The 13383-nt window shown below is 47.7% G+C and overlaps 1 protein-coding gene across 1 annotated transcript; it reads left to right on the plus strand.

The window, feature by feature from the left end:
- The first annotated feature begins 5528 nt into the window (after nucleotides 1–5528).
- Nucleotides 5529–8991, plus strand: LOC109769764 (glycine-rich RNA-binding protein RZ1C). The gene is made up of 3 exons (XM_020328485.4): nucleotides 5529–5798; nucleotides 5931–6075; nucleotides 7929–8991. The coding sequence occupies exons 2-3, from the start codon at nucleotides 5965–5967 to the stop codon at nucleotides 8697–8699; spliced, it is 882 nt and encodes a 293-aa protein (XP_020184074.1). The 5' UTR covers nucleotides 5529–5798; nucleotides 5931–5964; the 3' UTR covers nucleotides 8700–8991.
- Nucleotides 8992–13383: the final 4392 nt, after the last annotated feature.

A 13383-nucleotide genomic window follows, 5' to 3' on the forward strand; every position in this document is an offset into this window, starting at 1 on the left:
AGCGGGGTCCTTGGTACTATCAGAGTCGGCGTACTTGACGAGAGCCGCCATCAGCGTACCCATATCATTGTAGTCGCGCTTAAGCCGCCCGAGTTTCATCTTCAGGGGCAGGAAACGACAATTCTGCTCCAACATTAAGACTGCAGAGCCGGCATCCATCTTATCAGATGAATGTATTATCTCTTTGACCCGGCGAACCCAATGTGTCGTAGACTCACCCTCCTGCTGTTTACAGTTAGTCAAATCCACAATCGACATAGACTGCCTACAGGTATCTTTGAAGTTTTGGATGAACCGGGCTTTCAGCTCAGCCCAAGAGCCGATGGAATTCGGTGGTAGCCCTTTCAACCAAGTGCGGGCAGTCCCATCTAACATCATGGTGAAGTACTTGGCCATCGCCGCTTCACTGACCTCCAGCAATTCCATGGCCATCTCGTAACTCTCGATCCAGGCTCCGAGTTGTAAATCAGCCGTGTAATTAGGCACCTTCCTAGGCCCTTTGAAGTCCTTGGGTAGACGTTCATTGCGGAGAGCCGGCACTAAACAAGGGACACCTCCAGTCCTCGTAGGGATACCCACGTCGACGGAAGTCGTCGGATAAGCCGGGGGTGTCTGGTAAGCCGTCAACTGAGGCACCTGCTCCGCCTCTTGCCGTGCTCTGTCTTGGTCTGTTGCGTGAAAGGCTCCGTTATGAGCCGGGCCATGGCCAGGTGGCAAGTCATGGCGTCGGGCATTACTTGAGCCGGTCGCTGAAACCATGTGTCTGCTATAACTCGGGCTCCGGCCTGGACGAGAGGTTGAATGGATCCTGTCCCGGCTGTAAGAGTACGCCTCTTGCTGCGCCAGAGCTGTCTGAAGGAGCTCCCTGACCCGACGGGTTTCAACCGCCGTTGGAGAGTCGCCGTCAATTGGGAGAGCCGCCAACCGTGCTGCCGCGGCGACCATGTTTTCCAGCGGGTTAGCATAATGACCCGATGGTATTGGCACATACTGAGGCGGGGCAGGGTTCACCCGGGGAGGCCCCATCACTTGTGGCTGAACAGGTGTCCCAGCCCCGGGCACTATGATCTCCGGCGGGTTACTAGACCCTGCACCTGGCGTGTTGAAGAGGTTTCGAGGATCGTAGACCGGAGGGAGTCGAGATTGGGCCTTTTGATGCCTCCTTCTCATGACCTCATTGGACGCGTTCTGATCCATCGTGAGCCGGAAGGACTGCGCCTGAATCAACTGAGTCTGAGCGTCGAGAGCCGCCCTCTCCGCAGCCATCCTGATCCCTTCCGCCGCCAGATCCTCCTTGGCTTTCACTAGATCTAACTTTAACTGCGCCACCTCCGCGTCATGCTGAGCTTGATCCGCCGGGTCAACCGTGGCGGTCAACAGGGCCGTCATCTTATCCGTGAGATCCATCAGCACCTGAGCCGGCGAGGGTACCGGGTTTCCTGACCCAGCGGCAGGGTTTTGAACAGGCTGTGCACCGGCCATGAAGATTCCAACCCGGCTCGGCGGCTCGAAAGGGTCCGGAATACTGTCACCATCGGAACAACCCCTGAGCCTGCCATCTTGAATTTGATACAACGAGTTTGACTCATCTATGGACGACTCGCCGTCAGAGCCGGCGGCCGTCTCATCACCAGATCCAGACCCTACAGAGAGCCCTCCATGGACACATCCCACAAAAGCATGCTTCAAGGCAGGTAGGGCCCAGGCGGGTCATGCGCGCTGAGCCGTCTCGATGAGATCAGCGCAGAGATCCGGCTCAGGGCCCGGCTCACCAATCTTGCCAATGAAAACATGAATTCCGCCGAAGGGGACCCGGTACCCGTACTCAATTGAGCCGGCGTCGGGGCCCCAGTTTGCATCGTCGATGTAGAGCTTGCCGCGACGACTCTTGGTCATCCGGCCCACAGCGTATCCCTTGAGCCCTTCGAAGCTGCCCTTCAAGAACTCAAATCCACCGTGCGCTGGCCCCACGGTGGGCGCCAACTGTCGTGGAATTGTCACGGCAGATGTCCTCGAGCTAGGACTTAGTCGTGGAGCCATCGCAGCTAGGAAGCTTAAAGGGGTTAAACGGGACAAGGAACACGAGGGTTATACTGGTTCGGCCCCTTACGGTGAAGGTAAAAGCCTACGTCCAGTTGAGGTGGTATTGATTATGGTTTCGATGACCAGGGAGCTTGATTGCTATGCCTGGCTCTCGATGAGATCTTACTTGTCCTGAACCGCCGCCGGGTCGTCCCTTTATATAGAGAGGTTGACGCCCAGCGGCTCTCAGAGTCCCGGCCGGCTCATAACAGTGTCCGGCTCGGACTCTTATCTATTCTTGCCTTACACTACAAGTTTTACCCTAACGGCGGCTAATGCTACGGGCCTTAAGCCATCTCCGGGTCTTGGGCCCGTTATTGACCCGCCGTCTTCATCTTTGGTACTGGGCTTCGCGTAGTAACCATCATGGGTAACCCGGCCCCTCCTGGGCGGGTGACTCCAACGGTTATATCCCCAACAGGCACCCAGATGAACTCAAACGAGCATGGCACAATGTAACAAAATGAAGAGCATCTTGTAATGAACATTTTGATATATCATGCGCATGAAACGGAGCAGTATGCACGGAGTTATGGCAGGTTAAAGAATGTAATAATGCAAGTTTTTCGGGACTTGGCAGAAAACAGAGGGGGGAAAGTCAACCTAGGGTGGATCTGGATCTGGCGCGGATCGAGGTGGCCGGAGCAGTTCGCCGGAGATGGAGGGAAGAGGCGGAGGAGCTCGAGCGGCGTCGGGGTGAGGCGGCGGTGGCGGCGGGCGAGGTCGCCAGAGGCGGCGACGGGAGCTCGCCGGCTCAGGGCGCGGGCGCGCCGGCGACGGAGGCGGGACGCGGCAGGCGGCGGGGTCGCCGGAGCTCGCCGGAGAGGCGACGGGGGCGGCGGGGTCCGGCGGAGGAGCGGGACGCGGGCGGAGGACGGGCGCGGGGCGCGGGCGGCGGAGACGCGGGCCGCGGGGGCCGGCCTCGAGCCCGTGCGGGCCGGCAGCGACGCGGTGGTGCGGTGCCACGTGTCGCGCGGCGATAGGCTCTGGGCGGCGGCGGCGATTCGTCCGGCGCCGGGTGGACGTGTCCGGCGCGCGGAGGAAGGGGAAGACTAGGGTTTGGACCCGGACTTGGACGAGGAGGACATATTTATAGCTAGAGGGAGCTAGGAGACTCCAAATGAAGTGCGGTTTTCGCCCACACGATCGGATCGAACGACCGAGAGCATGGAGGGGGCTTAGATGGGTTATTGGGCTGTTTTGGAGGGGTGTTGGGCTACACACTCAAAAGGCTTAAACGGTTACCCGGTTAACCGTTGGAGCATCAAACGACCTCCAAATGGAACGAAACTTGACAGGTGGTCTACCGATGGTATACCAAGGCCACTTGGCAAACCTCGATCCATTCCGAGAACGTTTAACACCCGCTCACGAAAAGAAACAAGAGGGGTGCGCCGGTGCATGTGGGAGTCCCGGATTGCAAAACGGACAACGGGAAAAAAGCTCGGATGCATGAGACGAACACGGATGCAAATGAGATGCACATGACGACATGATATGAGATGCATGACATGAACAAAATGCAAAACAAAAGACAAAACCCGACTACGAAGGGAATATCATAACACATAGCCGAAAATGGCAAGAGTTGGAGTTACAAATATGAGAATTACATCCGGGGTGTTACAATGCAGAATTGTTTCGGTCTACTAATTTTGGACGTGATGCATATATATTGATCATTGCCTTGGACATCGTCATAATTATTTGTTCTTCTATCAATTGTCCAACAGTAATTTGTTTACCCATCATGTGTGCTATTTCTAGAGAGAAGCCACTAGTGAAACCTATGGCCCCCGGGTCTATCTTTTATCCTATTTGCTTCCCGATCTATTTTTTGTCGCATTTGTTTTTAGATCTATTATTTCAAAAACCCAAAAATACCTTGCTGCTCTTTTTCTTTCTTTATGTTATTTCGCGTTTTATTCTGATCTATTTACCCAAACTCATACAAATTTATCTATCTTTTTACCGAGGAGGGATTGACAACCACTTTACGCGTCGGGTTGCAAGTATTTGTTCTTTGTGTGCAGATACCGTTTACATAGTGTTGCTTGGTCCTCCTACTGGATTGATACATTGGTTTCATAACTGAGGGAAATACTTACCGTAGATGTGATGCATCATCCCTTCCTCTTTGGGGGTCTCTAGCCACGTGAGGACACCTTTGCCTATATCACATAGGATACTGCATGTAGCTATATATCTTAACAAATATCATTATTCCCGTTGGAGTGTGTGTTCGATCGATCCATTGCTCGAACTTATGTTCAACCAATGACGAGAGTGGCTGCACACGTGGGTTGTTGCCGAGTGGCACAGTCGTCCGTACCATGCCACACACGTGATTCGCAGTTCATCCGTGTTCGCGCGCTTGTGTGTGTTGTGTGCCTCCATGCGTGCAACTGAGAGAGGGAGAGAGGGGTGGGGGGATAATGAGGGGAATTGACGAGGACATCAATACTATTGTTACACCCACATCCCCTGCTGCTATACATATTGCACCAATCACTAGAGCTCGCGTACGACAATTGAATTACCATATACTTCCGTTTCTTGGTAACAATTCTAGTGTTCATGAGAATATGATGTTGCCTATATTGGATACATTTGTGTTGATTACTAATGAACGACCTAGCTTGGACAAGAGGGGTGAACACTGGAGCAGAAACAAGCATGGAGATGAAGGCACGCGTGAAGGGAATCAGAACGACATTTCTAGTGCAGATTTCAGTACTTTGAAGCCTCCTTGATGACATACAAGGACATGGACGAAATATACAAGATGTCCTTTCATAAATTTCGTCCATAGCTTATAATAGGTGCCGCGCCACCTTATTTTTGGGTCAGGCCCATATAATTTCAAAATACTTGAGTATAGTCTGTTTTTAGAGGCCGTATGTGTGGGAAAACAAGAGTTAGGGGTGGTTTCGGACCCTCCTCCAAGGGATCCCGAAATTCCCCAGCCCTTAGGGCGTCGTTTAGACTTTGAGTTTTCTTAGATTAAAAGTTCGCTATAGCCGCAACTTCGTATTCAACGACCAGACCAAGATGTCACATAACCCCACTTTCATCAATAAACTTTTCCTTTTAAATTCGCAATATCCAGATTATAATCTCAGTTTCTTGCTTGTTCTTCGTTTGCTCGTAGGAAATAGACTCTCGTGGTCAGGTTGCGTGCTCCGGCGTGGTCAATAGCCCATCGGATGTTGGTTAGCGGTTGCTAAGGTGCGACATCTCCGCACCTCGTAATCGGATCCTCAAAATTGACTCCCACAAAAATGATAGTTATCTTATCGAAATATCGAGACACCTTCGCCTCTATTAGGAATGGATGCAAAGTGAGGGCCCCGAATGAGTAAAGGTGATGTCACTTCTCTAAGAATTCGGTCCGAGCAAACGGTTAATGTGGATGAGTGGAAAGTTTCACTATTTGCATGTGCTCCAAAGGTCAAGAGGTGTTTCTTGGGAAACGTTAAGATCGCAAAGGCCAATAGGTGTTTGCTGGAAACGTCAAGATCGGATGTTCTCAGATAACATTTCTTAGAAGGAAGCTAAAATAAAGCCATGACACGTGCTTTCCGTGCAGCCCGATTCGGAATACATGCAGAAGATCCTGATATTTTCTCTTTCCTCGTGTCATCTCATCCCTCTCCCTCTTTCTGAAAACCCTAGCGCCGCAGCCCGAGAGAGCCATCCTTAGGTTTCCGCGCAAGGTAAAAGCATCCAACCATCTCGTCTCCTACTATCCCATGGCGCTCAGGGAGCGTGCGATTCGCGCTTCACCGCGGCACAGATTGTTGAGGATCTCGATTGACTTTTTCGGTGTGATTTGGTGGCTTGTGTAGGCGTCGGGGAATTTTCGGCTCGATTGGATTGGAGATGACGGAGAAGGAGGTGGGACGGATCTTCGTGGGCGGACTGTCCTGGGACACCACGGAGCGCACGCTGGAGCGAGCTTTCGGCGAGTTCGGCAAGGTCATCGAGACGCAGGTATTAGCCATATTCCTCCATTCGTTTGCATGTATTGTGCGTGCTCGTCGGAGGATTTGTTTTGAGATCATTTTGGCGGCGCTTAGTCGTTTAGTTTTGTATATAGGGTGACGATTTTTCAGTTTCATCCTTAAGCTGGTTTTTCCTACTTCTGTACAGAGTTTCTTCATCTTAACTCATCTGTGCTGTAAATCCGCTGATTAGTTGTAAACATAATCTTGCTTAAAGAGCCATATTGTTGCAATCAAAACACTGCCCATCAATAAGACGAAATGATTAAAACATTTTGATGTGAGTTATGGAGTAAAAAAAAAGGGGGGGGGGGGGGGGGGGGACTTAGTATTTAGTATGTTTGCTTAGCTGTGTTGATAGAACTTTGATGGCTTGTTTTTCGACCTGATGGTTACTCGGTGCATGATTCAGTTATGTTACGTTATTATTGTTGCTTAGGGGTGTCTGGAAGAGCGTGATCTGATAAACAATTTCAGGTTGGACAGTCCTTATTTTCTTTATGGTTCATTCAGTGTTAGGTTGAACCATCTCATTTGCAAGTATGATGATGATTATATTATTAACCTGTTTCTCAACGAATTTCCAAGCATAGCTGTGTTTATTAGCAAGTTATGACGCCTAGGTGTGTTAATTGTTTGTTTGTGCTCTTAGCAAAACGCTATTGAGTTTATCTTGTTTTCTAATTTCAATCTAATAGCAGTTACTGATTCACAGAGCCTGCAGTCACCTCCAGTTTTATATTTTAGGAAGTTATTGAAGTTGAAGGAAATGAAACATATTAGTCAATTCGAGCTCATCGTTATACTTTTTTGCGGTGATGGGTCCTATAAAATTCAATATGAAGTAACGATACTGTTAGCGAATTTGGTAGATGTTTTTTGGGCAGAAGCAGTGCTCCTCCTTTGCCATGGCATCGGTAGTGTTTAAGCTGAGTGATGTCAGTGTGAGGTTACATCAAACAAATTTCCATTGCCATGGCTAATCAATTCTACAGAGCTAAACATGACCGCAGTGTTGGATATGAAATTAATGCAAGTTTTGCCGCATAATGGCAATGCTCTGGATCAGTTCTGATATGAAAGGCAGATGCAGCTTTGTTTGTTGTCCTTGGTTAGCGATTTATTACAGGTGATGCTTCAGAGTGAGTGTTGTGTGCTATTTTATTCCTACAGTCACTTGGAAGGCCATTGTTCTCAGTCTTCAAATGCCCCTTTCCCTTCAAATGGACACACTTACCCTTACATGAACAAAGAGCAGTGATTGATAAGGATGCCTTTAGGTATTGCAACTATGTTTTCCTGAAGGAATGTGGCAGACTAACTAAGGTCCGATTAGCTTCGTGTTAGAACTTCAGGTGTAAAGTTATTGTTTTGTGCCTGTAGCAGCAACCAAAGTAACTGGCCTCGTCCAATTTGTTGGATGTGGAGTTTACCCATTCGTGTCGCACATGAGCGGCACATGGAAGTGTTCAGTTTGTTTTGTCAGCGCAACTGATATCTTCTATGACTCCTTGATGGCATTGTTGTGGTCACAGTGTCACATGCTTCCAGTTCTGACCTGTTTCCCATAGTATGCCTTCTGGATAGCATTGTTGGGGCAGATAAAGGAGATAGTGACATTTACTTACAATAATTGAGCAGTGGCATAAAGATTGACTGTGTTCCTCCAGTCTTGTGAGATAGTTTCACTGGTTACCATGCGTGACATACTTACCAGCTGTCGTCATTTCCCTATGGCCCGATTTGCATGTGCATGCTGTTGCTACTGTTGGATTTTTTTGGCTGTTCACTATTATATGCAGTTACTATCTTCCCATGAGTTCACTTTCATTGTATGTATAGGTTGTAACAGAAAGAGACACAGGCCGCTCCCGTGGGTTTGGGTTTGTTACATTCTCGGAACCTCGGGCTGTGGATGTTGCGATCCGGGAAATGCACAATGGAGAACTAGATGGTCGGACCATTTCTGTGAACAAAGCTCAACCTAGGATGAACAGTGATGATGGTGGCTATGGATATGGGGGTAGTAGTTACTCATCTGGTGCTAGAGGTGGATATCGTGGTGCAGCTGACATAGTACCCGCTGCAAGTGATGATTGCTTTAAGTGTGGACGCCCTGGACACTGGGCTCGTGAATGTCCTTATTCTGATGGAGGCAGGCCTGGAAGGTACTCTCCCCCATCCAGGTATGGCAATGGCGCTGGTGGGCGTGGTGACCGCCTTGGAGGATCAGACCGTTTTGGTAATCGCTATGTTGATGATCGTTATGATGGTGGCCACTATGCTGATGATCGTTATGGTGGTGGGCGCGATCGCTATCCTCCAGCTGCTGATCGTTTTTCTGGCGACAGATATGGTGGTGGTGATCGTTATGCATCAGCTGGCTTTGCCAGGGAAAGAAGCTATGAGAGAGATGGAGGGCGGACAGGTGGAAGTTATTACCGTGATGAACCTAGAGGCACTGGTGGTTATGGCAGGGGTGGTCCACGTGTGGCGAATGGTGACAGATATGGGAGTGGTGGACCTGCTCGCCTTGGCGCAAGTTACCGAGATAGGCCTGCTCCCTATGATCGTCCCACTCGGGGTGCTCGCTCATATGATGACCGCTACTGATGGAAGGTCACCTTGGAGCAGACCGGAGATTTAATACAAGATTCAATTCCCAGTTGCTACCACCTACTTTATTTGTGTCCACTATGTTGATGCTTCAACTCTCAAGTATCATTCTTTCAAGCAGTTTGTTTAGTTACTTCAGTCCATATGGCAGTACTTAATTATTATTATTATTATTATGGTCAAACTGTACACTCTAGGCAATGGGCGACACCTGTTGCTTATTGTTATGGTATTGTGTAACTACTCTGCAGTCTTAAGTTTGAGTTGTACTACTGTTTTAGTTTTGACTCATCTGGTGTTGTCGGCATTGTCAATCTTTGAGACTGCAGTGCCACATTCTGCCAATCTCTTGACAAATATTGGACCTGCTTATCTGATGTCAGATTTGTGTTGAAATCTGCTGGTAATACTGGCACCGCACAAGTTGGATGTGCATTTTCAAGATTATGTACCATCTGTTCAAAGCAATGTTTCAGGTTTGTTTTCTCCCAGTTTGTTCAGAACAGCAAGCTTAGACAGATACAGTTTGAGGAATTCACACAGGCACTGGCTGTGTTTGTACGATTCAACTGGTAAATGACGGATGTAATCAGGGGAAATTCTACTGGTATAATTGATTTAACCTGGTGGTGCTTGTTGAAGCTCCAATGCACGTATATCTTTTCACCCGCCAACACTCCAGTTAGAATTAAGTCCATTTGTGCGAGATAGCCTCAACCAAGTCTATCCTTACGATGCAGGGTGCTTATACGGAGAGGGGGAGAGAGGGGGGCTACCTCTTAGGGTATGTCTTAGGGTATGGCCAACGCATAGCCCTAGGTGATGCTTATACGGAGAGGGAGAGAGAGGGGGGCTACCCCTTCCGGTATGGCCAATGCATAGCCCTAGGTTGATGCCCCGCAAGTTATGTAGAATCGGATATCAGGAAAAGTAGGAGGTTATGTAGGATCGGATATCAGGAAAAGTAGGTTCGGATGGTGTAGCGAGATTCTCAGCAAGAGATGGGTGCTTGAGGAGAAAATATGTGGTCGGTCCATAAAGTTGGGAAAGTTGAAGTGGAGAGTGGGAATGCATGTGTAATGAGAGTCTACTTTCTATTCTTTGTTGAGGTCCACTAGTAGTAGCTTGCATTGGAGAGGAAAAAAATCAATAGAGATGCCTTAAGCTACTTTTTATCATTGGACATTTGTATCCATATGCCACCATTGTACATACCCTTAGAGCAACTCCAACGCACATAGTCCGGGGGTGTCCGTTTGGGTCCGCGCGGACAAAAATCATTTGGGTATGCCACACCCCTTTTGATGAACAGGACTACGTTTCGATCGTACGCGGTTGTCGAGAAGTCCGTTTCTATTTTGTGTTACACCAGATCCCGTTTCGGCTGTTCTGTATAAGCCGGTTGGCTCCCAATGAATAGGATGCGTTCTGACCAAGTCGCTTCGTTCCCGATGAACAGGACGCGTTTCGACCAGTTGCTTGGCTCCTAGTGAACATGACGTTGTTTTCTCTGTTTCGGCCAAGCCGGTTGGCTACCGATGAACAGGAGGCCGTTGCTGCCGTCCGTTGCCTATCCATGTACATGAGCCCTGACCGTATGTATACGCAAGTACGCGTTCGAGACCCTGCTCGTATATACGTACATGCCCATTTTTTGCAGCGTGGCTGTACGTACGTGTACTCGATTTAGACGGGACTATGTGGACTGCTACATAGGGGACTGTACTATGACATGTGCTACTGCTTGCTCGGCCATAGTTCATCCTTGCAGAGACACCGATCGACCAGTATGTACATACACGTTCGCGACCAGATAGACAACGCTACGTACGCTTCGATATGGTGGGTCCCAGCAGTCATGGGGAAGAAACTTTTTTTCGCGCAATAAGAAGGAACTTTCTTGCGTGCGAAGATTGTAGCTGGTGGGTCCAACCTGTCAGGGGGAGAAATTGTTTATTACTCGTAATAAGGAGGCACTAGCTTATGTGCGAAGATGAAGCTGGTGGTTCTTAACTGTCAGCCTCTCCACGTACTCCACGTTGGCTCTCGTTGTTGACCACACATCGTCGAGCACACCATGATGGTGGAAGACGACGAGTCTTAAGAAGGGAATGATCTAGAGTCGTGGAAGAAGGGACACTGGAGTCCCTGGCGAAGGGGAGTACGAGGGGTGAGGCTGCCGTCGCCGGAGAATAACAAAAGGTGTGGGAGAGTATAGGTATGACCTGGCCATCATTGGGAGTAGGGTGGGGTGGCGAGGCCTGCGCGGCAGCATAGCCGGCCATGGGAGGTAGATGCAGGCGCTCTAGTCATCGATGGTTTTGACGGCTGGAGCAAGAGCAACTACGGTTGTCAGAATAATTTGTTTACTTTTTGTTTTTGACCATTAAATCGTTTTGTCCATTAAATGGACAACACCTTGCGCAGGCTTCGTTCTAGTGGGCCAATAATGTTAACTTCGAAAGCTGTGGCGCATATGCAGCCGATTTATTTAGGTTTACAACCCATTTTATTTTATTTGTCAATACATCTATTTTTTGGGCTTTGACTTAAAAAATAATCTATTCCCAGACTGGGTAAAAAGAATAATAGCCGCTTTACTATTTATGAAAATTTACAACTCATTTTTGATTATTTATTCGAATACACCTATTTCTGGGCTGGGTGAAAAAAATAATATTGCGGACAGGCATCCCATTTATTATTTCTGAAAATTCGCAACCCATTTGATTTTAGTAGAAATGGACCCATTTTTTTGGGATGGGTGAAAAACAATGTTGGTATGGACTGATCATTTTGTATAAAAAATTAATATTAAGCTAGGAATTTTATTAAGAACTTAAGTTGGGCTTGGTAATCTTATTATATAAAAATTGAACTGAGTTGTGGATTTTATTAAAAAACATAGGCTAGGCTGCGCTTATTTTAGGATCTTGTGTACAACTTTCGGCCCAATTGCATTGCTGATGTTCAACGAAAAAGGTCTGTGTAGTACAATACAACTTCACATAGCTACTCAGCTCACATTCAACGAGGCCTGAAATGGCCCAAATAAGGCTTGTGTACAACTTTTTAAAGCCAATGAGCTCAAATTATAACTTAAGAAAAAAGGTAAAGTATAGTGGAACCTAATTAAAAGCTATCAGGAGCGAAGAAATAATTTAACGGGTCCCACTTGTTAGAGAGAGAGAAACCGATCGGTCGATGCTCGTGAATACATCTTTTAGCCATATGCATTGCTGATGCTCAGTAAACACTTATATAGTTGACACAATCATATACAACATCATAGCACATTGAGCTTGCATACAAAAATTTCACGCGGGCAGAACAATCGGGGTGGAAGCATGACAGGGGCAAAGGAGTCCCGCCTTTCGATGAGATGGTGGCTATCGTTTTGGAGGAAGTCGACTTTGATGATCCGACTACGAACGTGCGAGGACGTCGCGCCTTAGCAATCGCTAAACCAACTCCGAGAGGTTATTGACCACGCCGAAGCACGATCAACCTGACCACGAAGGTTTGTTTCCTGCAGGCAAATGAAGAACAAGCAAGAAACTAAGATTGCAATCTGGATATTGCGAATATAAGAGGAAAGCTTTATTGATCAAGGTGGGGTTCTGTGACACATTTGTCTGGTCATTGAACACAAACGAAGTACGCGAAGTTGCAGCTATGGCGAACTTTAATCTAAACAAAACCCAAAGTCTAAACGATGCCCTAAGGGCTGTATATATGGAGGAAGAGGGGGGAAATTTCGTAGCCCTTTGGGAAGGGGTCCAAAACCAACCATATCTCTTGTTTCCCCACACATACAGACTCTAAAAACAGCCTATACTTTTGTATTTCGAAATTACATGGGCCTGGCCCAATAATAAGGTGACACAGCACCTACAATAGCCTATGGACGAATATTATGAAGTGGTATCTTGTATATTTCGTCCAAGGCTTCATGCACTCATTATGGTGGCTTCAAAGTCCTAAAATCATCACTTGTAACTCCGTTCTTGTTCCCCTCGCGCATGCCATCATCTCCACGCTTGGTCTTGCTCCAGTGTTCATCCCTCTTATCCATGACAGCCCTTCATTTGTAAGCAAAACAAATGTATTCAATTTAGGCAGCATCATATTCTCATGAACATTATAATCATTACCAAGAAACGAAAGTACCTGATAATTCAATTGGCGTGCGCGAGCTCTAGTAATTGGTCCAGTATGTATAGCAGCAGGGGCTGTGGGTGTAACAATGGTATTGATGTCATCATCAAAGCAGTGGATCACTACGGGTAGGGCTAGCTTGAAACCAACAAACTCATACATAACCGTTCATCGTCTTTATCAATGACGTGTATATATCTTGAATGCTATGCAAAGAAAACAAACAGACAACACAATAAGTTTTGCTAGCACATTAAGTTGATGTACACCCCTTTCTAAAAAAAAATCAGGTACAAAAGTAGAACATGTCACAATCAAATGTAATGGCACATCAGTGCTTCACACCGATAGCTTGGATTTAACTAGTATCTGAGAAGATTTAGTTGTTACCTCAAATTAGAGCACATCCAAACAGCCGACCGTTCTCCCAAAGCAGCAGCGGCCTCCGGCGCGCGATGGAGAAGGCCCTGTGCCATCCATCGTTCCGAGCAACACGGGAAAAGTCTGACGTTGACTCCTGTAA

The sequence above is a fragment of the Aegilops tauschii genome, chromosome 2 (genome assembly GCF_002575655.3).
Source record: "Aegilops tauschii subsp. strangulata cultivar AL8/78 chromosome 2, Aet v6.0, whole genome shotgun sequence".
NCBI classification, from domain to species: domain Eukaryota; kingdom Viridiplantae; phylum Streptophyta; class Magnoliopsida; order Poales; family Poaceae; genus Aegilops; species Aegilops tauschii.

What these genes read in the sequence shown, in the direction of transcription:
- LOC109769764 (XM_020328485.4), top strand. Translation starts at nt 5,965, where the DNA reads ATGACGGAGAAGGAGGTGGGACGGATCTTCGTGGGCGGACTGTCCTGG. An exon ending in GCAAGGTCATCGAGACGCAG is followed by an intron (nt 6,076 to 7,928) that starts GTATTAGCCATA and finishes TTGTATGTATAG; the next exon opens with GTTGTAACAGAAAGAGACAC.